General features: G+C 44.8%; 2 protein-coding genes across 3 annotated transcripts in view; one reads left to right on the forward strand and one right to left on the reverse strand.

Moving 5' to 3' along the window:
* BTAF1 (B-TFIID TATA-box binding protein associated factor 1) overlaps positions 1 to 14,728 on the forward strand; it is a 242,387-nt gene extending 227,659 nt beyond the window's left edge. The window contains exons 34-35 of the mRNA XM_085849152.1: positions 810 to 977; positions 12,841 to 14,728. Of these exons, the coding sequence (XP_085705278.1) occupies positions 810 to 977; positions 12,841 to 13,005 (333 nt within the window). The 3' untranslated portion in view covers positions 13,006 to 14,728. The remainder of the gene's footprint in view (positions 1 to 809; positions 978 to 12,840) is intronic.
* The window catches only part of IDE (insulin degrading enzyme), a 154,478-nt gene continuing 140,721 nt past the window's right edge, over positions 13,776 to 27,532 (reverse strand). Inside the window, exons 19-25 of one of the 2 annotated variants that reach the window (XM_085849081.1) lie at positions 20,321 to 20,432; positions 19,238 to 19,405; positions 17,382 to 17,654; positions 16,923 to 16,984; positions 16,767 to 16,839; positions 14,474 to 14,526; positions 13,776 to 14,119 (exon numbers count right to left, since the gene is read on the reverse strand). In XM_085849081.1, coding sequence (XP_085705207.1) covers positions 14,030 to 14,119; positions 14,474 to 14,526; positions 16,767 to 16,839; positions 16,923 to 16,984; positions 17,382 to 17,654; positions 19,238 to 19,405; positions 20,321 to 20,432 — 831 coding nt within the window. In that variant the 3' untranslated portion in view covers positions 13,776 to 14,029. Of the gene's footprint in view, positions 14,120 to 14,473; positions 14,533 to 16,766; positions 16,840 to 16,922; positions 16,985 to 17,381; positions 17,655 to 19,237; positions 19,406 to 20,320; positions 20,433 to 27,532 lie in introns of both variants that reach the window. The other variant, XM_085849080.1, reaches the window with a different exon arrangement.

Below are 27,532 nucleotides of genomic sequence, written 5' to 3' on the forward strand. Positions count from 1 at the left end.
TGAACCCTATCAATAATTATCCGAGCAAAGACCTTGCCCTGCACTGAGATCAGTGTCACCCCTCGGTAGTTGTTGCAGTCCTGGCGATCACCCTTCCCTTGAACACGTCCTCAACTATTTATTGGACAAGCATTTACCGATTTTGTTCAAACTTCGCACACAGGTAATTAATGACGGCAACATGAGATCCAAGATGGCCGACTGGTGGCCATTTTCATTGTACATAAATCTGGGCTCGCCCTTTAACTCCTTACAGCACAATTACTAAAACAATGGGGGCTGACATTTTATGTCTTTTTTTTTACTTGTTTGCTTGTAATTCAATGTAATAATTCTTCCACTATGTACATTTGCCACAGGGCCTGTTGCTCTCTTATTGTAGACACGGTGGTGTCTGTTCTCCACTGCCTCTATCTTCTGCTTTTGCTGCTCCCCCTCTTTCAGTGTTCGACCCCATAGTTGCTCTTCAGAGCATGTTCTTCCCTTGATACTCTTCTTGTTAACACCTCAAGGGTTTACTGATCATTTCCACCTGTTCCTCTTTCTCCCACCTGTGAAACGCCTGCATCATACAATCTCACTCTTCCCCACTGAAAGTCAAGGTCGTTATCCCGCCACTATAGCATAGCTTCCCCCACCACAGCCATCCTTCACACCCTTGTTAACCCACTCCAACCCCACTCTTATTACCGGTACATGAGACTTCATCTTTTTCACATCTTCAACCACATACTTGCTTGTGTCTGGCTGTTTCCCCATTCCCGAATGTCCACATTGATGCCCTTCTTTCTCTCCCACTTTGATCATAGAAACGTGTTGTGAATGTTTATCGACTCATAACCCGTGGAACGCTCGAAGAGAAGATCATGGGTTTGCAGAAATTCAAACTGAGCATTGCGAACACAGTCATCAGCCAGGAAAACACGAGTCTTCAGAGCATGGGCACCGAGCAGCTGCTGGACCTGTTCACGCTGGAGGTTTGTGAGACATGCACTGTATGCACGAAGTCTTGTCATCCTCAATCACATCCTGTCTCACGAGTTGAAAAACGACGTGTTTACAACTTTGTCATTTCCCCACAAACGCAAAGCAGAAAGCGGGGGTTAACCAATTGGTTTACTTTGTTTGTCTGTCTGTCTGTCTGTCTGTCTACAGACATCAGTCTTTGTTCGAGGAACAACTTGAGTTCAATTGAATGTTGTATTTTGAATTGAAGACTGTACACCACGAATCGGAACACGAACCTGCAGGACAGCAAGTGTCCCATTTTTGTCGTGGATGCGTTCCTCAAAACTGCGACGTTATACAAAACGATGTCATTAAGATGTGATTTTTTCCCATACGCATAGTGGGGGATTTGGGGTGCGTTGCCAAGGAAATAAATTGGTCACCCTCACATAACTTAACCTAACCTTCACTTGAGTACCACATTGGAGACAAAAATTAAACAAATCGATACAGAACTTGATTGAAGTGTGTGTGTGAAAATAGACAATTTAATTGTGGGTTGAGAGGGGTGGGGGACCACGGAGAGAGAGGCAGGGCTTCCTGCCTCGTCATCTGACGATGTGAGGTTGGAGTCTGGCGTTGCTGTGGCTACAACATGGTGCCTGAAGGTGGTGTCGAGTGGTGCAGTGGCTGCTGCTGATGATGCACGAGCTTCTGAGGCTGTGCTGGTGCTGATGTGGAGGCTCTGAAGAAGCTACTGATACAAGTCTGGACTGCTTGCATTTTTCTCATTTTGTACAATTACTTGTTCCATTACAAGACATCCTCTCTGTCTCTCGGAAATCTGCTGCTACGTTCCATCTTGGGGTGGCCTTTCCCATTAAGCCAACACCAGGCTTCCAGGGTAAGGTTTTCTTTGAACTCTCTCGTCACCTCCTCCACCGAAGGTGGACGAAAGTTATGTTTTCACCCCTGTTTGTTTGTTACTTACGAAATCTAAAGATTTCGTAAGTATATTAATGACTTCCGTCATCTGTTTGTGTGTTTGTTTGTGCGTGTTTTTGTTTGTTTGTAGGCACGATAACTTGAGAATGGAAGAAGCAACCAATGTCAAATTACACCACGTGATTCAGGAGGGTGATGGCTAGCGCTGATTAGATTTTGGTCAAAATCGGTCAAAGGTCAAGGTCACAGTGAGGTCAAACATTCGATTTTTGATGGTTTGGTACAGAATCATCGTAGAAACTTCTGGTTTGCGTCGCTACCTTCTCTAGAGACAGCTTTAATTAGACAAAGTCAGAGGTCAAGTTGACGATTTCGTAAGTACCAGTCTATGACTGCTTGTTTTGTTTGTTTGTCTGAAAGCAAGATATCCCAAAAGGTTATAGATGGACTAATTGATTCGATTTTGTTGAATATCTGAATCCAGATTCGAGATTCGAGAAGTGATTCTTCACCATTGAGAGATGGGCCCAAAACTGTTTCGCATGATATCTCAAAAAGTTGTGGACTAACTCGGTTTCTTGGACCCCTCAGAGTATTAAACCACTGTTTAGGTTTTTATCCCCCGCCGCGTGGCGGAAGGGGGATATTGTTGTCACCCTGGTCGTCCATCCGTCCGTCCGACTGGCTGGGCGTCAACATTTATAGCTGTGAGTGCGATAACTCATAAACTGTTCGCCATAACGATTTGAAATTTGGGTCACACATGTACCACCTGAAAAGGAAGAACCCTATTGATTTTGGGTGTGGCTGGATACAAGATGGCCAACTGGGGTGGCCATCTTGAAAAAAATGTGTTTTTTTTTTAATAAATGGAAAAACGCTTATCTGATTTCAATTATTTTTCAATGGCGGGGGATTCCCCATCTCTGATGGTATATTTATTTTTCCTCCACTAACGAAGTCGCCAGAGGCATGTTTTCACGTTGTCCGTCCGTCCGGCTGTCTGTCTGTACGTCCGTGATTCCCTTTTAAATTAATTTTCTCTGCAACCGTTTGTCCAATGACATGCAATTTTCACCATCGCTGTGACTACTCATGTGGAATGTTTGAATGATAATTATGACGTCATAGTTCATGTGGTGTGGCAGCCATGTTGGAAAAAAGGAAAAACTTTGGACCTCTGTATTTCTGAAACCGCACCAAGGAAAAAAAATTGAAACTTGGCACATAGCCAGTACTCCTTATGGGGAATGTGGGGTTTTTATCATGTCATAATTGCATATGTCGAACGGCACATCTGATCAGTGTGAAATTTTTTGAAGGGCGTCAAGAGATAAAATGGTCTACAGAAGAAAAAAAAAATTGATGACATCAGTCATGATTCGGCAGCCATATTGTTTAAAAAAAATCTTCAAAAACCCTCTCTGAAGCAGCTGAACAGATCGAGGCAAAACTGCACGTTTTATAGACGGCCGGCCAACCTAACCTATTGTGACACCCCGCAGGCATCTCATGTTAAAAACTGGTATGGGGTGCCAAAAGGTAGAAAATATCTCTGTTGTTGAGAATTTGCCCCATACCAAGCACAACCAAATCGATTTTCTCAAAAAATCACGAAGTAGAAGCGTCCCTCACGCATGCCGTGGCCATGCCCACGGTGCTCCGTGGCTATGTGCGTATGACCACACAAATTATGCGAGATGGGGACCGGTGTATCTCTCCGACATGAAAATGTTGGAGAATACAGCGCCTGATGTATACAGCACATTTCTCGCAGGGAACTTTGTGGTACAACGCAGCAAACGTCCGTTCAGCTCTGTGCCAGTCGATCAAGCTTCAGAATGGATCAACCGCATGTGTAAGATATCGAATGGCATAATCGGAATCACCAGGAATGATACTGCAAGGGATCGATTCTGCTTGACGTGGTGTGAGCGCTCCGAAATACCAAACGGCTCCTAAAACTGATCGATGACGAGATCGTAGAGGAAGCGATATCTACGAGAAAGGAGGCTATGCCTGGACGTCTAAGGCATGATGAAGGCAATGTTCAAAATCTGATAGAGCAGTTTGAAAGATTCCGCATTTTCCAAGCAGCGGATACACTCCCACTGGCACAATCACCAGACCTGGTGGAGGAATCGCAGGAACCTACACTTGTATCTTTGACAACAAATGATCTCGCCACGATGGGAATACAAACTTCCCTGTTGTCAGCCGAGGAGCGAGGTCTTCGAAGGTTACAAAGTTTTGTGGATGAGAGGCTGGTAACTCGAGAGAGGGGTTTCTTCGATACGCTGTCGAGGATCAATTCCAAATCCTTTGCTCATCTCTACAAAAGCACAGCTCTGACCTCAACAGCCGAGAAGAAATTCATCAAGGCAGACGCAAAACTCATACAGAGGTTGTTCAATGCAACCAGAGCTGGACGATGTGTCGATGTCCAGGATTCTTCAGCACGAACTTTCGTCGCTTCCATCGTCGCTAGTCAAGAGAAACGGACATATGAATCAGACAAACAAGGCTGATATGCTTCATATCCTGACAAACGACGTGGATATCGAAACACCAGCGAATATTCCATCCCTGCAGGAGCCGTCAGCTCCCATCATCGATGGTCACGCCATGATCCAAGCGATGGGGAAGCCGTCTCATTGTCGCGCGTTTGCTGACCTTGGTCGTACATATCACGAGAGGATTGTAAAGCTATCTCACCAGTCATTCACTCGCATCGACATCGTCTTCGATCGGTACATCGGAACAGGGTCAATAAAATCGGCAACGAGATCAAAGCATGGGCAGAAGAAGCGACCAATCCGAAAAATCATTGATCGAGGAGACGTACCACTGCCAGAGGTATGGGACAGATTCATAGCCCTGGACCAGAACAAAGCTGACCTCGCTAAATTTGTCGCCGAGTACCTCATTTCGACCGATCGGAATTACCCACAGTCTTGCGAGCTGATTGTAGGGGGAGGTTTCGCTGAACCGGAGATGGCGAAGTCAACTACACGTGGCCAAATTACTGATTTGGCCACGAACCATGAAGAGGCCGATACGCGCATGGTCGCACATGCAGCACATACCGTCAGGGAGAAATACAAGAGAGTGGTCATGGAGAGCAAGGATACAGATGTATTATTACTCATCATCCATTTCTTCGGTGATGCAAACGTTGATCTGTGGATGAAAAGTGGGACTAGCAATAAACGTGTCTACTACCAGATTGCACCAATTGTACAAAAGCTATCGCGTCCTGTCAGGAACAATCTGCTCGGATTTCATGCCTTTACCGGATGTGATGTGACGTCTTCGTTCTACGGATATGGGAAACGGAGCTGCTGGAAAGTGTACGTGGAACAGCCGGAGCTACTGGTGAATATTGGGCGTGATGGATCCACTGACGAGGCTGAAAAGTTCCTGTGCCATTTGAATGGAGTGGACAACGCTGACTATCTGCTCTCTGCCAAATCCCAGATGTTCGAAAAAGGTCTCTGGGATTTGGAAAAGCTACCGCCAACTTTCGACGCATTCGAGGTCCATCATATCAGGTCAAATCATCAGGCGAAAATCTGGTACCAGGCTGATAAACCTCGGATAGCGGTTGAAGCTCCAGAAGAGACGGGTGGCTGGAAGATAACAGGCTCTGGACTTGAGATCGTGTGGATGCGACTCCCTACCATTCCAGCTTCTTGTACTGAACTAGTCACTTGTCCGTGTCGAACGAGTGCATGGAAGTGCAACAAGTCTCGCCAGAACTGTATCCCTGTCAACTGCAATAATGACTACCATGAACTACAGCTATATGTGTGAGCAAATTATATTTCAAACATTCTCTAATGTGCCAACGTTTTGATCTCACATGAGTTCATCTTACGAGTTGAGAACTCACGTGAGAAGATTACATGCGTCCATCTTCAGAAATTCGAGAAAATGGCCATTTTACAATTGCGGCCTTTCATGTTTTCAAGTCGATCTCTAATCTAAATTTATTGCTGAGACTAAAGGACAGTCGCCTTGGCGAATAATTCATACACAGGCATATAGATGTGGCAATGCTGAAACGAAATTCACTATAACCAAAAAATGAGGAATTTGGCATTTGACCTTGACCTTTGACCTCAAAGGTCAAAGTTTGAGATGGTATGGGGCATATTCTGAAGCTTCACCCTATCATCTTACTTTTGGACATGCATAATCACTTTTAACAAGAAATGCCTCCGGGACTAATTTTTAGACCCCGGAGATAGTCTTGGCCGGCCGTCTATTACCGCCTATCCATGAGGAACAAAAGGTTCACACGTATGACGTCATAGGTCACATGGTTTGGCAGCCATATTGGATTTACCCTAAAACTTATTAAAAAAAAAATCTTCTTCTCCAGAACAGCTTTACAGATCGATTGGTAAACTTCACACAAATGTTCCTCAAGCCTTGGGTGTGTGTACAAGTTTGTTGATAGTCGGGTGTACATGCCCTCCGTCATCTGCCTCGTTTTCGCTTCCATGTTTTAGTTGTCACTTCTGGACTGTCAGCTCAGTCCTTTTTACCCTTTTCCCCTCTGCCCTCAAAAAAATTAAGCAAGGTGTATCCACTCCTTCACTCACCCAGAAAAATATAAATAAATCCCAATTACCAATAACAACTTCCAGCAACAACTTTGAGTATGTCACTTCCTGTTGCTCGCATGAGGCTGTGTAAGCTCGACCAGAACAAGACAAGTGTGGTTTTTTTTGTGTCGTTTTGTGTATTTTGTTATCGTGATTTGTATCAGGGGCTGTGGGATTGTATTTCTAAAGCTGTAGTTGTGTTCGTAACAGTTTTAGTGAGTGTTTGTGTTAGTTTATTGAAAGAAGCAGGGGGAGGCCTCGTGTTTATTTCAGCGTTTAAGTCAGTTGGGGCCTTGGGAGTATGGGGTGAAAAGGGGTAAAATAGAGAGCGAAGGAGAAAGGATGAGTTCATAAAATGTGATGGATGCTCAATGTGGGCCACGTCAACAATAGGGGAGGCAGAGGGTTCTTATTGTTGTAGGAAGTGTTAGGAAATCGTCCACTTGAGGAAGGTTATTACCGGGTTGAAGGAATGCATCGATAAATTTGCAGCAAGTAGCAGAATGTGAGAAATTTGTATATAATACTTAGTTACAGTTATGGAGCGAGGTTGCTGAGAATATTCACAGTGGTGACGGTGCAGCAGGAGCAGGCAGTGGTGACTGTGCAACGGGAGCAGGCAGTGGTGACGGTGCAGCGGGAGCAGGCAGTGGTGACGGTGCAGCGGGAGCAGGCAGTGGTGACGGTGCAGCGGGAGCAGGCAGTGGTGACGGTGCAGCGGGAGCAGGCAGTGGTGACGGTGCAGTGGGAGCAGGCAGTGGTGACGGTGCAGCGGGAGCAGGCAGTGGTGACGGTGCAGCGGGAGCAGACAGTGGTGACGGTGCAGCGGGAGCAGGCAGTGGTGACGGTGCAGCGGGAGCAGGCAGTGGTGACGGTGCAGCGGGAGCAGGCAGTGGTGACCGTGCAGCGGGAGCAGGCAGTGGTGACGGTGCAGCGGGAGCAGGCAGTGGTGACGGTGCAGCGGGAGCAGGCAGTGGTGACGGTGCAGCGGGAGCAGGCAGTGGTGACGGTGCAGTGGCAGCAGGGAGTGGTGACGGTGCAGCGGGAGCAGGCAGTGGTGACTGTGCAGCGGGAGCAGGCAGTGGTGACGGTGCAGCGGGAGCAGGCAGTGGTGACGGTGCAGCGGTGACGGTGCAGCGGGAGCAGGCAGTGGTGACGGTGCAGCGGGAGCAGGCAGTGGTGACGGTGCAGCGGGAGCAGGCAGTGGTGACGGTGCAGCGGAGGTAGGTAGTGGTGGAGGTGCAGCAATCGAAATTGGTAGACATGAGGTCTGGGAGACAGTTTTTGTGGTGATGAGATAAATAAATATGTAGATTCTTCATTCTGTAGGAAGGATTGCAGACATGGAATTCTGTGTAGTTTTGAAAGAGCGGAAGTTAGGGACATTGAAGGAAGGGTAAATGATGTTGTATTGGGTCACGGCAGGAAGAAGTTGGTTGTGGTACACCTTGGTGTGAATGATTCAGGGAAAGTTTACTCAGAGGTTTTGAAAATAGATACAGGATATTGGGGAGGCTGCTGAAAGCAAAGAGTTGTGAGGTCATGTTTTCTGGGATTCTCCCAAGATTAGGAAACAATATAGAAGTCAGAGCAATGGACGTCAACCAATGGCTGGAAGAATGGTGCAGGGAAGAAGGTTTTACATTTAGGAAGCAGTCGGAATCATTTAGGGGACAAAAGGAGTGTTTCCGGAATGGTGGCCAATGGCCATATGTTAAATAGAAAGGGGGCAGCAAGGTTTGCAGTGGGAATTGAGGAAGGAATTCAGGATTTTTTAGGTCAGTGGAGGTTGGTGAAGCTATTAAAGAAGGAACGGATGATGTAATTGTGATTAGTAAGGCCAGGCAGGAAAATAGAATTTCAGGAAGGGAAAAGTTAAACATTCCATACCAATGTCAGAAGTTTAAATAATAAGATGGAAGAGCTTGAAGCCAAAGTGCATAGCGAGGAGTACGATAAGTTACAGTGAGTGAGACATGGTTTAAGGAGGAGAGTAACAGAAGGACATGATAAGAAGCCCACAAGGTGTATCGGTGTGATAGGAAGGAGAGAATAGGAGGAGGATTAGCAATCTGGGTAAAGGACAGCATTGCATCAAGAGAAAGGGGTGACATTAAGGAAGGAATAAATGTTGACGATTCTGTATGGATAGAGATTAGAGATTGTAAAAACAGTATGATACTGGCAGGATGATTTTATAGGGCTCTGGGTGGGAAGGAAGAGGAGGAAGGTGAAGTACATGAAGTATTCAAAAGGGCATGTGGTATGGGAAGAGTATTGATTATGGGGGATTTTAACTTGCCAGGGATAGATTGGGTCCAGGAACAGGGAAAGGGAAGAGCAGATGAGGATTTCCCAGTTTAGTCCAGGATCGCTTTTTAACCCAATTTGTAGATAACTTAAAAGGTCTAACACTGCACTCCCCCTTGTGGGCTTATGATCCCAATATGGTGGAGGTGGTGGAGGTTGGGGAGTATTTAGGAGAAAGTGACCATAACATTGTGTGTGCAAATATTCTGTTAAGGGTTAGAGTTCAGGATAGTAGAGCAAGGCTATTAGATTTCAGGAAGGTAAACTTTGTGGGTATGATGAGAAAATTGGGTGATGTAGATTGGGAGACTTTAGCAACAGGACAATCAGCATCAAAGAAATGGGAAACCTTTAAGGACCAAATGTGTAGAGTGCAGAGTAAGTACATTCCAATGAGGTGTAAAACTAGAATCATAAAGAGACCAGCATGGTTTAGCGGTGAGATAAGGAACGCAAAAAGGAGAAGCAGAAGGTATTTATAAGGTTTAAAATAACAGACTGGAGTTAGATTTATATCACAATCGGAGTAAACAGAGTTAAGTTAATATTATGACTCGGCAAGCCAAAAGAGAGTATGAGAAGGACATGGCGAAGAATATTAAACATAATAACAAGGCTTTCTTTAAGTACATCAGGGGAAAAGAACAGGTTAGGACCAGTGTGGGCCCATTGAGGAATCGCACCGGGAGAGTGGTTAGTGATGAAAGTAAGATGGCAGGCTTATTAAACAGGTATTTTTCTTCAACTTTTACACAAGAACAGTCAGGAGAATTGCCAATAGCTGAGAGTATCGATGAAGGAGGTGAGGAAGGGCTTTTACAGAAGATCCAGGTTGGAGTGGAGGAAGTAAAGGAACAGCGAGGTAATCTTAGAGTTGATAAGGCTCCGGGACCAGATAATATGTACCTGAGAGTATTGATAGAGGTGGCTGAGCAGGTAAGCGAGATGTTAACAGATATTTTCAATCGTTCGCTGCAGTCAGGACGGGTACTGGAGGCTTAGAGAGTAGTAAATGTAACAACATTATTTGAGAAAGGATCCAGAGAAGAATTGGGAAACTATAGACCTGTTAGTTTGACTTCAGTTGTGGGGAAGGTGTTGGAGACATTAATCAAGGAGCAGATGAGGAAACATTTAAACAAATACAAACTAATTAAAGGTCGTTGGCATGGGTTTACCAAAGGTCGTTCCTGTTTAACAAATCTTTTCGAGTTCTATGAAGCAGTGTCTGATTGGGTGGATGATGGAAAGGCAGTGGACAGAGTATATCGAGACTTTAAGGTATTTGAGAAGGTACCACATAGGAGGTTGTTAGCCAAAGTGAGGGCTTGTGGAGTGGCTGGTCAGGTAGATAATTGGATTGCAAACTGGCTTCGTGATAGGAAGCAAAGAGTGGCTGTGAGTGGGAGGATGTAAGTAACAGGGTACCTCAGGGATCAGTACTCGGACCACTACTTTTCATTATTTACATCAACGATTTGAATAATGGGGTAAAGAGTAAGCTTTCCAAATTTGCAGATGACATAAAGCTTGGAGGTGAGGTGGATAGGAGAGGGGGTGGTGATCAGATACAGGAAAGTATTGATACTTGTGTAGATTGGGCAAAAGATTGTCAAATGTAATTTAACCTGAACAAGTGTAAGGTGTTGGGGATGGGAAAGAACAATGAAAATAGCGATTACAGGATGTAAGGGGTAATTTCGGAGCGTGCCACACAGGAGAAGGATCTGGAGGTGGTAATAGATACGGGATGAAAGCAGGCAGCGATGGGTAGAGCAAGTAGGGGTTTAGGTTGTAAACCAAGGGGGAATCATTTATAAATCAAGAGGTGTTAACATTGTACAGGAATTTAGTGAGGGCCACATCTATAATATTGTGTATGCAGTTCTGGTCACCACAACTTAGGAACGACATCGATGCCATGGAGAGTGTTCAGCGCAGGGCGACTAGATTGATTACAGGCCTAGTCAGACTCAGCTATGAGGAGCGGCTGAAGGAGACAGGGCTTTATACACTAATAAGGACGCGGTTACGAGGAGATATTGTCGAGATGTTTATGATAATGAAAGGTAAAGATAAAATAAGTGAAGATGAATTATTCAACAGTGGACAGTGACAGAACCAGGGGCCATAGCCTGAGAGTCAAGAAGAGGAGAGTTAACCTGGAAGTAAGACAGGGGACTTTTACTCAGAGAGTAGTTACCTTCACATTCTGCGAAAGGTTGTGTTTTGGTCGGCGTGTATTTATTTATTTATTTATTTGTAATCTTGTGATTCGTATAACTCAAAAGGTATTAAACCGAATTGCATGAAATTTGGTGGGATGATTGGTTATTAGCCAGGAAGCATTCGATTAGATTTTGGGATCGTTCGGGTCAAAGGTCAAGGTCAAGGTCACAAAAAGGTCAAAATCGTCTTTTTACGATAACACGGTCAATTTTTATTCAATTTGCATGCAACTAACGCCAAAATGTTCAGAATTCAACGCCTCATCTTGTGATATGCAATATGACACCGACGCCCATACTCTTGTTACCGGTTAGGGGTCAAAGGTCAGGGGGGTCACGACCTTGAAAAATATGCGGTTTTTGTCATAACGCAGTCAAATTCTTGTCCGCTTTACATGAACCCAGCACCAAAATGTTCAGAATTTAATGCCCAATCTTGTGACACAATGACGTCATAACACATGTCACCGGTTGGGGTAAAATGTCGGGGGGGGGGGTCACGCCCTTGAAAAATATGCGTTTTTCGGCATAACTCAGTCAATTCTTATTCGATTTGCATGAAACCAGCATCAAACGAGATTACGTTCTCTTGTTGAAACGTATTCACCGAGCTTGCGAGTGAAGACTCGCCAAAACGATGTGAGTTGATTGTTGTTTCGTCCGTAGTCCCCGAAAGTCGGGGGGGGGGGTCATGACATTATAGATATGTGGTTTGTGTCATAAGACCATTCATATGAAACCAGTTCCCCACACTCATACCAAGAACAAAAAAAAGTAGTGGCGGCGAAGGTATGCGCTCTATGAGTGCCCATTCTAGTTAATGCATGGAATGGTCTCTCTGGAAAGGTAGTTGCAGCAGAAAAAGTAGATAAGTTTAAATTATAACTAGATAGTTCCCAGGAAGTTATGGAGGTAGTGGGGTATGGGAATGTTGATAAGACTTTTCGGTAGTTTGAGTATTGATAGGTGATTGCGTGCATGTGTTCGGAGTGTTGTTGATGAGGGGGGTCTTGTCAAGGGGTGTTGTGTGGTTGATGTGTGTTTTTAACCAAGCCCATGCCCCCCTCCCCTGGGGAGAAGAAAAAAAATTAAAATCCATAAACGACAAAAAATACTTTATTTAAAAATTATTTTCAAGGAAAACATTTTGTATTTTCTTCTTTTTATCTTGTGTTGATAAATTGGTGTGGTGGTGTTGATGTGGCGCAGCCATGATGGGCTGCTCAAGAAAATGAGGCTTGCACCATCTCTAATCTCTATCATACTCAGCGTGTCCTCGGTGCGGCACAATGGGTAACATAGAAGACAATGAGCATGAAAATATTATCCTGAACTTTATATTGACTGGAACTTTCATTGGAGTCCTTTTTCCCATCGCACAAAGACAGGAATATCACGACGTTACACAACACGGTCATGGATGGCTGCAGATATCCATTTCCTGGTTTATCTTCTATTTCGCAGAAATGCCTTCAACCAGCACATATTGATCAGGGATTAATCGTGGTCGGTAACATTTCCTATCTGATCGGTATTAGTCAGTAATTAATCGAACCATGCTTTGCAGGTGTTGAGTGGGCCTGTCTGTAAAGCCAGAAACATATTTGGTGATTACATTGTCCTGTGAGAAAATAAGTTTGGACTTGAACCGAGCAGGTTATATTTTTCCTTCCTTAATGTATCAATATGTAAAAGTGGTTTTCTTGATGGATCTCATTTGTCTCGTCGTTTTACTTCAAAACGGATTGAATGAGCTTTACCAGAGATGTAACTGCTGCTTGTGCTGTTGCTGCCGCCAGGGTGGTGATCAAGAGAAGAGCAAAGGAGAGAGCAGCTCCGGGAGGAAACAAACAATGAAGTCTATTTTGGAGAACTTGGGAGAGCTGTGGGACAGAGAGCAGTACGAGTCCGAGTACAACCTGGACTCTTTCATGCAGTCACTGGAAAAGCCCCCGCGAGCGTGAACGATCCATTCCCTCTGATACAAGTCGGTGGATAGCCGCTTTAATACATACGCACGTCCACACTGCAGTTCCGGTTTGAAGCAGCTGACCCATTTTGAATCGGCTGGAATTGGAATGGATTTTAACGTTGATAAGAGGATGCTTTCCATTGGGGAAATCGTTTTGAGCATTCACCCTTTGTCAGAGCAAAATACCATTGTTTTGCTCTCCTGAACTACTCTCCTGGTTCCCATAGGGGATATCGATGTTAGTTGAGATCCTTTGTTTTTCTGCCTGAGCCTTCACATGTTTTGTTGGCATTAGGTTGGTTGACATGTTAAATAGCATGCTTGAAGTTTTCAATAATGTTCACCTGAGACACTTGGATGGTTAAAGGTAAATTGATGTTTTTGCAGGATATTAATTAACTCGGGTATTGATGTCATAGGAAAATGTAGGCAAACAGGAAGTAAAGTGAAATATTTTTTTAGAGCTAGAATAACTTGATTGATTTTTTTTCACAAAACAAAGGGATTGGGACTGACTGATGTGAAGGCCTCAGCTCAAATGAGAGGGAACATTTGTGTTTTCATCACCTGGAGCATTTGATTAAGATCAAAGGGACATAATTGGTCATCATGTTTAAATCCCGTCATCACCATCAATCTGTACATTTGAGGCTATGTGCAACATTCAGGTAAACTGAAGATATTCGGAGTATCTCAGTTTTATAAATCACGAGCACTTTCCAAACGATTACAGCAGCTGGAAGAGCAGAATGTTGGGAATCATTGTGAACTCAAACAAGGGAATTTTTTATTTTTTTTCTGCCAAATCCACACAACTTACTACATTGCAATTCAAAGTGATCGGTGGAGTGAAGTTAAAAATTCAACTTTAAGATGTACTTCATAAACCCTCGATTCCATCGATCGTCACATCAGTGTACTTTCAGCAAACGGACATCATCTTGCTTCGCTCAACCACCACGTCATTGTGCACTCGGCTCGTCACATCAATCGGCAGGTACCTTCACCGAGCTCCGTCACAGCTTGGCCGTTATCCGACTCGGCTTGACGAGTGGAAAGAGCGGAAGCATGCGCTTGAACTCCGTCATGTCTTCGATCATCACAGGCTGTTCATGGACAAGATTAAATGAAAGATAAATTACATTGTGGGTGTTGGTCCTGGATTAGGGATTGACATTCCTGGTCAAATGAAGGGTGAACGAGTTTCGTATCGCTAAACACTTTGCTAACAGGACTGACATCGTGTTTGAAGATTAAAGCAAGTGAAGCAGCACATGCATGGAAGGTAGCAGCAAGTGAAGTGACATTTCCTTGTTATTCGTTGTTGATGAAATGATGGATGGGTACAAATAAAACAGATTACATTGCATTGTTTCTTTACACGAATCAAAAATGGTTAGTCACCGGAGAAATGTTTTTAAATCGATCGGGGAGAGGGTTTCCATGGTGAAAATACAAACCTGTGTTAGCTCAGGTACAGGTAGAAGCTGCTCCGTGGGACAGGTCAATTCAACTGCATCTCGGTGAGAAAAGTAGTTTTACAAAAAAAAATATTAAAAACTGATCATTTGAGATGAGAATTAATTTCAATTGAAATTCATAAGTTCCTCGATTGGCATTCGAGATGTGTTCCTGAAAACCTGAGTGTAAATCGAAACGTTTTGTCATTGCAATAATGTTCATTAAAATGGCACTCGGATGTCACGGGGTTCATAGATATGCTTCCGCCCTCGTTACTACATCGTTTAACATCATTGTACCGGCTTAGTGGTGAGGGTGGCGGCTTCGGATCCTCGGGTCCTGAGTTCAAGCCCCGTTGGCCGCTGAATTAAAACACTAGGAGGTTGACTCAGTCTGTCATCCTTCCGAGGTCGGCAAAATGAGTAAGTGTACTGGTAAGGGGGACACTGCATCAGCGGCATAGCCGTGTCTCAACCAATGATGCAGCCATAGGTTGCACTCGATAGAGAGAGATCATTGCACCACGTTTGATTTCAATCCCTTCAGCCATCGTAAACTAATCCCAGAAACGAAAACCCATCACAGACTCTGACCTCTCGATGCCGCCATCTCAGCAGTTCATCTTTGCATCACACTGTATACTTATACCAAGTTTGGTCAAAATCCATCACTGGTTCACAAGTAAGTGCAGTAACAATTTTTACCAAACATGATGTCTGACCTTTGACCTTTTCACTCCAAAATCTAATCAGTTCATCTTTACTCTTCTTCTTCTTTCGGCTGCTCCCGTAAGGGTCGCCACAGCGGATGAACCATCTCCATTTCGCTATATCCTCCACATCTTCCATTGACACTCCAACCACCCCCATGTCCGATCTGATCGCATCCATGAACCTCTTCTTTGGGCTTCCTCTTCTCCTCCTGCTGGGCAGCTCCATCCTCAGCATCCTTCTCCCGATATACTCCGCTTCCCTCCTGTGCACATGTCCAAACCATCTCGATCTCACCTCTCTCACTTTGTCTCCAAACCGTCCTACCTGTGCAGTCCCTCTAATACACTCATTCCTTATCCTGTCCATCCTCGTCACTCCCAACGAGAATTGCAGCATCTTTAACTCTGCCACCTCCAGCTTCGCTTCCTGTCTTTTTGTTAGCGCCACCGCCTCCAAACCATACAACATAGCTGGTCTCACTACCGTCTTATATACTTTCCCCTTCACTCTTGCAGCTACCCTTCGTCACAAATCACTCCTGCAACTCTTCTTCACCCACTCCATCCTGCCTGCACTCTCTTTTTCACGTCTCCACCACACTCTGTTACTTTGGACAGTTGATCCCAAGTATTGAAACCCAGCGTACCTCCACCAGTGCATATATATATATACTTTCCCCTTCACTCTTGATGAACCACTCTTCACTCTTCACTTGATGAACTTCACTCTTCACTCTTCACTCTTCCCCATATATATATATATATATATATATATATATATATATCCATGACTTCTTGCAAAGTCAAGGAACTTAGTGCTATTCTGGTTCACAGTTCCAAACCCATAAGGACCAACACACGTCTCATAACCATCCCTATCAGTTCCAGTCGATGCATTGAAATCCCCCAAGACTCGAAGAGTATTTCGTCTGAGGCACTGATCAACCACAGACTCGAGCGTGGCGTAGATGCGTCCTTCATGGTGAGATCACTCGCGTCCGTCAGAGCATAAACAGAGACCAGGGAAATGACACCCAAGGAGTGACGAATCCTTAGTCTCATAATACACTCGTTGACCCGTGTTACCTCAATTTTCATTGGGGTCAGGTTATTGGACACAGCTACAGCAACTCCTTGGGCATGGTGACCATCAGAGCAACCAGACCAATCGTAGGTGTACCCGCCCACCATTATCTCGCCGCAATCCGGTCTCCGAACCTCAGAGAGAGCTGCAATCCCGATGTCCAAACGCTTGAGCTCAGATGATAACAGAGACAGGTGATCATCCTCTCTTAGGGATAGGACATTCCAGGCACCCACCCGAAGGGACCGCCTCTTGTTAACCCAAGGAGACCGCCGTCTGGTGGACCACACCTCACCACTATCCCGCCACGCACTACCACAATCTTCTCATGTTGTTAAACATGGGAAGTATTTGTACTTACTCCAAATGATACAACTAAACAGTTCCAATCTGCTCACCAATTTAAAATAAAAATAAAGAGTGCAGTCATCGTATTGTCAGTTAAAGTTATTCCCTGAACCTCAGACTTGCGTGTGATAAATAAATCATAACTTACCGGGTGGAGGTTCGCGTGCTTGGACGTGTACAGAGATCTTCCGCCTGTGGGGAGCACCCACCACCAGCACCTCCTGCGCCCAAAGCGGCAAATATTTGTTCCACAGAAATGTTACCTCACAAATAAATAAATAAAATCCCCTCATAAGTACATTACCTCGTAAAATTGTAGAATGTCTTCCTTTGTCAGGGTCCTGAGATGCTTCACTTCTTTGTTATCTGCAATCGGGAGCAGAGACGTCAGTGGAAGTTTTTTTTTAAAAAAGCAAGCCCCAAGCGGCAGCGGGCAAAGTCCAGCAGCGTAGTCTGATATTTCAGATCGATTGTTAAAATTTGCATAAAAGCACCAAAATTGGTACACGTAGAATAATGTATTCCGAACAATTCTGGATATGGAGCCACCCGAGATTTTGCCTTGGTCAGCTTTGGCTGTTAGCCAAAGTGTCTGTTAGTTAAGTGTGCGTCTGTGAGCCAAAGCTGACCAAGGCAAAATCTCGGGTGGCTCCATATCCAGAATTGTTCGGAATACATTATTCTACATGTGTACCAATTTTGGTGCTTTTATGAAAAGTCGAACAATTGTTTTGCTATGCTGCAGTACTAGCATGCCACCTACCTCTGTCAAAGTCGTACTGTTGGGAAATGATCTCGCCCCAATGCTTGGCACTTTCGGACCACAGTTTCTTGGGTTTCTCGAGACGGCTCAGCGCCAGAGCTTCGACGTGTTTGGCGAACGAGGTGGGAGACATGTCCACGATGATTTTCATCATCGAATGAAGGAATGCTTCAACACGCTGCTCCAGGTACATGGGTGGTCGTTCTGACTGGATGATGAAGTGCAGACCTTGAACGCCGTTGGCTCGCCTTGGTCCACTGAAAACGATGTACCCTTTCCGAAAAGGTTACGAGTTACAAGGACATTTTATTGCATCGAAGGTGCACATTTATTTTATTTCCTGCGTCTATTCAGGTCAGATATGCTTATGTGAATTGAAGAAGAGCAGCATGGTTGTGCACATTTAAAATGTATATAAATAATCTTTTCCAAAACAAAGTTTGTTTGTTTTCTCCTCCAGCATCAGGCTGACTGAGGAGCTTGTTATTGTAACCCAACACAAGGGCATCAACAGGCAGTCGACAAATAAGTATATGGGAGATGAACCTGTTCACAATGTGAGTTAAGTGTTCAGCTGGGAAGAACAAGCTCACCCCCTTGGAAAACTTCCTTATCAAAGCAGCTTCATATCATATGAAACTACCCACGAAAGTGTCACTACTGCTGTAATCATGGCAGCCATGGGGACAGGAGTGTTTGGTGAACTTTGCAAGAATTTAAGCACGATGGTAAATCCAATAAGTGTCAGAAACCTTCTAACCTGCAACTTACACTGAAGAGGGTGCAGATGCAACGAGGACGAGTGAATTGATCGCAGTACGTGGGATTCAAACGTACTGCACTCAACCAACTGGGCCGGCGGATCGCATCAATATTGCCGATTGTTAAACGAGGTGAGGAAGATGTCAAATAAAATGGTCGAAGTGCAAGGAGAATGCAAACGGCAGTCTCTGGTTTGGAAGCCAGCTTGGGAATCTCATACACCAAAGGTGGTGAGGACAAAGAAAAACTTTCAAACTACACTTCCTTCCAAAGGGTGATTTATGGAACAGGGGTTTACCACAAACAAACATGTGTGATCGATAAAGAGAGATCGGTTGGGGTTGATCCCCATGTGTTTTAGGGATGATGTTATAAAATGTGAACAGTTTCCAGATCGATTCCAAATGAACAAAAACAGATGCACCTGTTTGAGTGTTTTTTCTCAAAGGAAATATTTTTTCACCAAGGACACACACACACACACACACACACACACACACACACACACACACACACACACACACACACACACACACACACACACACACACACACACACACACACACACACACACACACACACACACACACACACACACACACACACACACACACACACACACACACACACACACACACACACACACACACCATTTGGATGAAAAGGACATGAAGGATGTGGAAATTATTGGCCGATTTGAAGAGGTCATTTGGGTATCATGTCAAAGGAAGGGGATAAATTGAGAAGAGATATGTGCGAGTTCTTGGGTTCAACATTCCAATCCATTATTGAGAATACTTAAAGCTCTGGATATGTGAGGCTGGGAAACTTGGGGGGTGGGATGAAGTGGAGAGCTGAGGAGAGAGGCAGACACTTGGGGAGAAGTGAAGTGGAGACAAACATTCATTAGACTAGAGAAACTATTGACCAATGTGGAGAAATAGTTCTGATGAATGAAAATCCATGGAATCAGTGACATGTACTTTACAATCATTTCAGTGCCGACCTGTGAGCTTACAAGCTGGTCCAGCCACCCGAAGTGGTGACCTTCAGAAACCGCCAGCAAAACCCGAACCGCATCCACGGGCTCTTACCCAACTGTTCTTTTGTGCGTAGGGTGTGGAAACACGGCTCAGCAATTATCTGACACACTAGTTCAAGTAGCATGTTGTCATGGGTGCTCTGGACATCGGACTGGAAGTAAATCTCCACACCACAGTTGTTATGAACTTCATTTTTCTGCTGGAAAACGAACCAACCTCCTATGTGGACAGACAAGAGATGAGATTAAGAATAATCAAACAAAACTGCAGGTCACATTGATGTGAAATCTACAAGTTGTCCTCTTTTAACCATAAAACTGAGTCGGAGTGAAAAAAAAATACAATAAAATGCGTCAAAAAATTGATTACTTTGCGCCTCAAAGAGCTGCTTCAATATCACTAATCAAATCATATAAAGCACTATAAACAGCAAAATCTAGAAGGGTACTATATGCCTCGACAGATATGTCTCCGCTCACGTTATGACATCATTATACGCACTTTTACCAAGTTTGGTTTAAATCCCTGAACCCAGATTCAAAATATTAAATAATTCTGGCTACTCGACCATGTGTCCGATCAGGTTGAAATTTAAAACATTTATTCTCCATGACCACCAGATCATAACCGTGAAGTTTCCCATCGATTCATGAAGCGGTTCAAGAGAAATGTTTTTTTTTTAAAGTTTTTCTTTTTTTTATCATACAAACATTCCACATAAGTAGTCGCACCTATGGTGAAAATTTCGTGTCAATCGGATAAACGGATGCAGAAAAAAAACAAAAAACAGGAAGATCAGCACGGACGGACGTACGTTTGGACGGACAACCCGAAAACATCATGTCTCCGGCGACTTAGAGGAGACGTAAAAATGGAGCAGGACATCGATTCGGGGATGGTGGTGTCATGAAAGTGTCAAAGGAGAGAACAACAGAAGAAGGATCAATGAAGGTGAATGCTCAGTGAGGGTGATATCCCAGGGGTCACGTCACCTGAGCCATAGGAAGTGCCGCCATGTCGAGTGATTACAGAATGACAAATATCCCTGTGATAAACTTTCCCGGCACAAAGTGGAAACTTCAGTTTGTGTGTATATGATGTCACCCCAAGAATCACCATTTCTCTCCCACTTACTGTCAGGAAGCTGGACCTGCCGATAGCGTATCAGCTGACTGGGGAGAAGTGCCTTGCTGTGTGCGGAGGATGCGAGGCATTCTTCCACCTGGCTCTGGATGTCCAATGCTTCCTGTTGGGAATGACCACAAAAGCTGTTTTTGTCACTTCGTGTTACTTCCTGACATTTTAACCCAATTCACAAAGACTTGTGCACACCGTGTGCATCACACACTCTGGCTTGACTCGAGCGAAATGTATTTCAAAACATTTCAATTCAGCTTGCAAAGTAGTACACGACGCGCCGAATGTGAAAAGGCCGGACGGGACATTCAGCAAATACTTCTGATAAACCGAACGAACGTGATCAGGCTAATCCGAGAATCGGGAATGCAGTGAATTATGTTTTTATTTCATGTCAAATTAAACTGTGTTTGGAATTTAATACGTACAATTTCAATGAATATTCAGTTCATTATCATATGTATGTGTATATATATATATATATATGGCTGAGTTCGTGTCTGTGGGCGGACGTGTGGGTCTGTGGGCGGACGTGTGGGTCTGTGGGCGGACGTGTGGGTCTGTGGGCGGACGTGTGGGTCTGTGGGCGGACGTGTGGGTCTGTGGGCGGACGTGTGGGTCTGTGGGCGGACGTGTGGGTCTGTGGGCGGACGTGTGGGTCTGTGGGCGGACGTGTGGGTCTGTGGGCGGACGTGTGGGTCTGTGGGCGGACGTGTGGGTCTGTGGGCGGACGTGTGGGTCTGTGGGCGGACGTGTGGGTCTGTGGGCGGACGTGTGGGTCTGTGGGCGGACGTGTGGGTCTGTGGGCGGACGTGTGGGTCTGTGGGCGGACGTGTGGGTCTGTGGGCGGACGTGTGGGTCTGTGGGCGGACGTGTGGGTCTGTGGGCGGACGTGTGGGTCTGTGGGCGGACGTGTGGGTCTGTGGGCGGACGTGTGGGTCTGTGCGCGGACGTGTGGGTCTGTGGGCGGACGTGTGGGTCTGTGGGTGGATCTGTGGGTGGACGTGTGGGTCTGTGGGCGGACGTGTGGGTCTGTGGGTGGACGTGTGGGTCTGTGGGTGGACGTGTGGGTCTGTGGATGCATTTGTGGGTCTATGGGTGGATGTGTGGGTCTGTGGGTGGATGTGTGGGTCTGTGGATGGATTTGTGGGTCTGTGGATGGATTAGTTGTTCTGTGGGTGGATGTGTGGGTCTGGGTGGATTTCTGGGTCTGAGGGTGGATGTGTGGGTCTGTCGGTGGATTTGTGGGTGGATGTGTGGGTCTGTGGATGCATTTGTGGGTCTATGGGTGGATGTGTGGGTCTGTGGGTGGATGTGTGGGTCTGTGGATGGATTTGTGGGTCTGTGGATGGATTAGTTGTTCTGAGGGTGGATGTGTGGGTCTGTCGGTGGATTTGTGGGTGGATGTGTGGGCCTGTGGGCGGACGTGTGGGTCTGTGGGCGGACGTGTGGGTCTGTGGGTGGATCTGTGGGTGGACGTGTGGGTCTGTGGGTGGACGTGTGGGTCTGTGGATGGATGTGTGGGTCTGTGGGTGGATTTGTGGGTCTGTGGCTGGATTAGTTGTTCTGTGGGTGGATGTGTGGGTCTGGGTGTATTTCTGTGTCTGAGGGTGGATGTGTGGGTCTGTCGGTGGATTTGTGGGTGGATGTGTGGGTCTGTCAGTGTATTTGTGTGTGTGTGGATGGATCTGTGGGTCTGTGGGTGGATGTCTGGGACTGTATGGATTTCTGGGTCTGAGGGTGGATGTGTGGGTCTGTGGATGGATTTGTGGGTCTGTGGGTGGATGTGTGTGTCTGGGTGGATTTGTGGGACTGTGGGTGGATTTGTGGTTCTGTGAGTGGATTTGTGGGTCTGTGGGTGGATGTGTGGATCTGTGCGTGGATTTGTGGATTTTGTGGGTCTGTGGGTGGATGTGTGGATTTGTGGGACTGTGGGTAGATTTGTGGGGCTGTGGGTGGATGTGTGGGGCTGTGGGCGGATGTGTGGGTCTGTGGGTGGATGTGTGGGTCTGTGGGTGGATTTGTGGGACTGTGGGTAGATTTGTGGGGCTGTGGGTGGATGTGTGGATCTGTGGGTGGATTTGTGGATCTGTGGGCGGATGTGTGGGTCTGTGGGTGGATGTGTGGGGCTGTGGGTGGATGCGTGGGTCTGTGGGTGGATGCGTGGGTCTGTGGGTGGATGCGTGGGTCTGTGGGTGGATGCGTGGGTCTGTGGGTGGATGCGTGGGGCTGTGGATGGATGCGTGGGGCTGTGGATGGATGCGTGGGGCTGTGGATGGATGCGTGGGGCTGTGGATGGATGCGTGGGGCTGTGGATGCATGCGTGGGGCTGTGGATGGATGCGTGGGGCTGTGGATGGATGCGTGGGGCTGTGGATGGATGCGTGGGGCTGTGGATGGATGCGTGGGGCTGTGGATGGATGCGTGGGGCTGTGGATGGATGCGTGGGGCTGTGGATGGATGCGTGGGGCTGTGGATGGATGCGTGGGGCTGTGGATGGATGTGTGGGGCTGTGGATAGATGTGTGGGGCTGTGGATGGATGTGTGGGGCTGTGGATGGATGTGTGGGGCTGTGGATGGATGTGTGGGTCTGTGGATGGATGTGTGGGGCTGTGGATGGATGTGTGGGGCTGTGGATGGATGTGTGGGGCTGTGGGTGGATGTGTGGATCTGTGGGCGGATGTGTGGGTCTGTGGGTGGATGTGTGGGGCTGTAGGTGGATGTGTGGGGCTGTGGGTGGATGTGTGGGGCTGTGGGTGGATGTGTGGGGCTGTGGGTGGATGTGTGGGGCTGTGGGTGGATGTGTGGGGCTGTGGGTGGATGTGTGGATCTGTGGGTGGATGTGTGGGGCTGTGGGTGGATGTGTGGGGCTGTGGGTGGATGTGTGGATCTGTGGGTGGATGTGTGGGTCTGGGTGGATGTGTGGGGCTGTGCGTGGATGTGTGGGGCTGTGCGTGGATGTGTGGGGCTGTGGGTGGATGTGTGGATCTGTGGGCGGATGTGTGGGTCTGTGGGTGGGTGTGTGGGTCTGGGGGTCTGTGGGTGGGTCAAAAGCACCGCCCATTCGACAGGCCAAGCCTTCCTGCCTTCCTGCTCCTTTCCGTCAAGCTGTCGAGAAATCGCCACCATCTTTTTCGCTCCAAGTAGTTCAGATTGTTTATTGGGCCTCAAATGTATTGATGAATACTGAACGTGTCTTCTATCATTAAATGAAGAAACTGTTTTGAGGAAACAGGTACATTTTGATTACAAATCACTTTCCTGCGGCATCTCTTCAGAAACCACCTCGTTGCCCTTGGTACCGCTCATGACTGGGCTCCCCATAGCCCAGACTTGAACCCTCTGGACTCTTGATTCTGTAGTCAATCACCTCCAGTTCACAATTCTAAACCAAATGTCATGAAACTTTACCAAGCTGTTCAGGTAGTCGTAATTGAGAAGCCAAATGATTTTGAGGTCAAAGATCATCTTGTGGTCAAATTTCAAAAATCGTGAATTTTCATTTGATTAACCTGAATATTAAACAGTAATTGCATAGTACATCACTGAATTGGGAAACCATCTATTTTTGAGATCAAAAGGTCAAAGGTCAAACTTCTAAAATCATCAATTTCAATCTGAAAAATAATCAGTTTTCATCCGATTAAAATTGTCAATTTTAATCTTTATGAAATGGACAATGTGATGTATCCATGGCAATCTTTGGAGAGGGGGGTGGATTTTGTAAGTATCGTGCTCTGCACGATGTCTGTTTGTTTGTGTGCACGATATCTCAAAAATTTGTGGACGGATTCAGATGAAATCTGGTGAGCAGGTTGTGAGTGTGATGAGGAAGAATTGATTTGATTTTAGTGAAGATCTGGATCCGGATCAGAGAATTGTTTAATTTATAAAGTGATTTTTCACAACGAAGAGATAGGGCCAAAAATGATACATAGTATGACATTTCAAAAATTTATTGGGCCCGATATGCTCAACTGCATCAATCAGGCATAGCGTGGCAGAGGTTCTCTACCAAGTGCCCTTCTAGTTTGGATTTTATACCTAATATTGTTTCCTGTAATTCCTGTGCATAAAATGAACCCAACATTATTTTTCTGTTCAAATCATATAATTTACAAGTCTCGGGAACTGTGTCTAAAATACGAACAATATTTGGGTCTCATCAGTGATGATCCTTCTTGGGCAAACCGTACTTCATAGTTGGCCTCCAAAGCCAGTCTGGGCATCTGTCCAAACTCCTTCCTTGGTACACCTGAACACTTATCCACTGACAAGAACTTCATCCGCAGCGTGATGGAGTCTCCTGCTTTCCCCTCTGGGCTGACTCCCCTGCCTCAAGGCGCTGTCACACCTTGACGATTTAACCAGCAATGGCAACGTATAAAAATGTATGGAAAACCTTGGCGTACGCTGAAATTGATGTTTTTTTTTTTTAAGTTTTGGTCGTATTTATAACGTGTTGGTCGTATGCATAACATATTAGTAACGGGCACAGAACGTTTCGTTGTCTAATAGATAACTTACACCAACGAATACTTAGCCTGTTGTCGGCGTTCACAACCTATGCCCAACAATAATCTAACTTATGCATAGCGCGCTGCACGTATCGCCGATAAACTCGTGGCGTAGCCTGTTAAAAACCTGCCACACGCTGATTTAAATCATTACCGCCTGAAAATTGAAAGTGTCAACTACGCAGTCACACCTTGACGATTTAGCCAGCGTATGTCGACCTATGAAAAATTTGACGAACCAAGCTGGCACACGTTGAATATGGTATGGGTAAGTTGTGTATACTTTAAGAGCACGCTGAAAAACGATGAAGTACGCTGTCATATTACGTTGTACGTCATGAAATTTCAAGCATGCTGAAAATTTTACGACGCACTCGCCGTATGGCTCACACGTTCTGCTACGCTGGCCATAAGTTATAAGCGCGTTATGCGATCGTTGACACACGTCGACACAAGTTCCTTGTAAGTTACTCATAAGTCGAAACACGTCGAGGTAATGTTTAGCATACCTGAAACTTATTTTCTCCGTCAAGGCACATTTTCTTTTTTTTTCTCCTTGGTTCCGTGAAGGCACGTGACGAAATATCTGAAGCTGTTATTGTTGTTGTTGTTGTTGATGTTGTGTTTTTTTTTTTTTAGTCTTTCACGAATTTTAAAATATCTTCGGACATTTGCTTTTAAGTTTCGACGTCGACGTGACAATATCCTCAAACAGAAAATATTCACAGAGGAGGAACTAAGAATAAGACATGAGCAAACCAAAGAGGCAATCAGACGTGACGTAACGGCATGTGACGAAATATCGGAAGTTATTGTTTTTTTGTTGTTTTTTAAACGCTGCCAATACGCCATTACACGGTAGCTGTAAATTAGAAGCACGTTCAGTAAGTTCTGTGGTCGTCCGGAAGACGTCAATCAAATACGTCTACATACGTCAATATGCGTTGGAGGTACGTTACACATAGGTTCAAAGCACGTTACTCATAGGTTAGAAATAAGTTTTGGGTACGCTAAGCATTACCTCGACGTGTTTCGACTTATGAGTAACTACAAGTAATGTGCCTCGACGTGTGTCAACGATCGCATAACGTGCCTCAACGTGTGTGCAACGATCGTGTAAGGTGCCTCGACGTGTGAGCAATGATCGTGTAACGTGCTTACAAAACGTTACTCATAGGTTATAAATAAGTTTCGGGTACGCAAACAATTACCTCGACGTGTTTCGACTTACGAGTAACTTACAAGTAACGTGTGTCAATGATCGCATAACGTGCCTACAACTTATGGCCAGCGTAGCAGAACATGTGAGCCATTCGCTGGCATACGTCGTAAAATTTCAAGCATGCTAAAATTTGAGGACAACCGCAAAGTACAACGATGAAAGCCAACGTACTACGACGTATGGCAGTGTTTTTCAGCATGCTCTTAATGTATACAAAACTTACCAATAACGTATTCGACGTGAGTAGGGTAAGAATACTGATTCTGGCTCACTTTTCCCCATGTAAATGAATGGGGGATTTTCAGCGATTTATATTTTTTTTCCCTAAAAATAAATCCCCTTTTTATCCCAAGGTATATTTATTTGTCTCCCCTTTTAACTTGGAGGTTGAACCTCATTGAATTGAACACCTGGGGGTTGAACAGCTCACTCATTGAACCTATAAAGATTTGTTCATTCTCAAATTCCTTCAATAGTTTAATTTTCTTTGCACAATAATCCCCATCTAAAATATTGACAAACAAAACATTTGAATCTTTATATTTTTTAAGATACCCCTTTTGTGCCATTACGAAATGATAAACTTCTCTTAATGCTCTTGTTTGACCACCTCCTGAGCCACATATCATTTTGAGATTATAGTAAATTGTTTTTTCATTGTTCAATTGATAACCATCAAAGTTTTCAGTCCATTCAAGGATATTCATTTTTTTCTTTACATCCTCTAACTTACTAGTTTTTAAATTAATTCTTTTATTTGTTTTATTTACCTTTGTTTTAGTTATTTTTTCAATAAGACTTATTTGATATTTTTCACATTCATTATGTTTTCCATTTATATACCAAGACTGAGATTTTCTCCACTCTTTAGTTTGATTAATACTTGGTTTAACCATTTATATATTGTGAAAAAACGGGGCGGTAGCCCTTAAAAACCCTAACCCATCTTCCCATCGTTAAAACATAATCTATTTTATACACTCTATCATACAATATCCATATGGAACACAATCTATTCCATTATCTAAAATAAATCTCTTATCATCAAAGGCTCCTAATGCCTTTTTTATTTACTTCTTCACTATATATGTTATGTTTATAACTTCTTATTGTATTCATTTTCCTATATTCTTCTTTCTTATTCATCAAACAATTATAATAATTTCTAAAAGTTATTGATTTCTTTATTACATATTTCTTTATTCCCTTTAACCTCTTATCAATCTGTTCACCATACTTATAAGCATATGCCTTTGCTCTCAATCCAATAAACTCACTCATTACTTTTCCACCCAACTCATCCTTAAACTTACCAATAACCTTTTCATTCTTTTTGGAAAATAACTCACTCTTCTTGCTGAAATTACTTGTATCATATACTCCAATATTTTTCTTCATATCTTCATAAACATCATCAGTTTTTATATCTAGGATAAAACTATCAGTATCCATATACAACAATGAAACATTT

This window comes from Eptatretus burgeri, chromosome 12 (genome assembly GCF_056783735.1).
Source record: "Eptatretus burgeri isolate ZD-2024b chromosome 12, Ebu_testis_v1, whole genome shotgun sequence".
Lineage (NCBI taxonomy): Eukaryota > Metazoa > Chordata > Myxini > Myxiniformes > Myxinidae > Eptatretus > Eptatretus burgeri.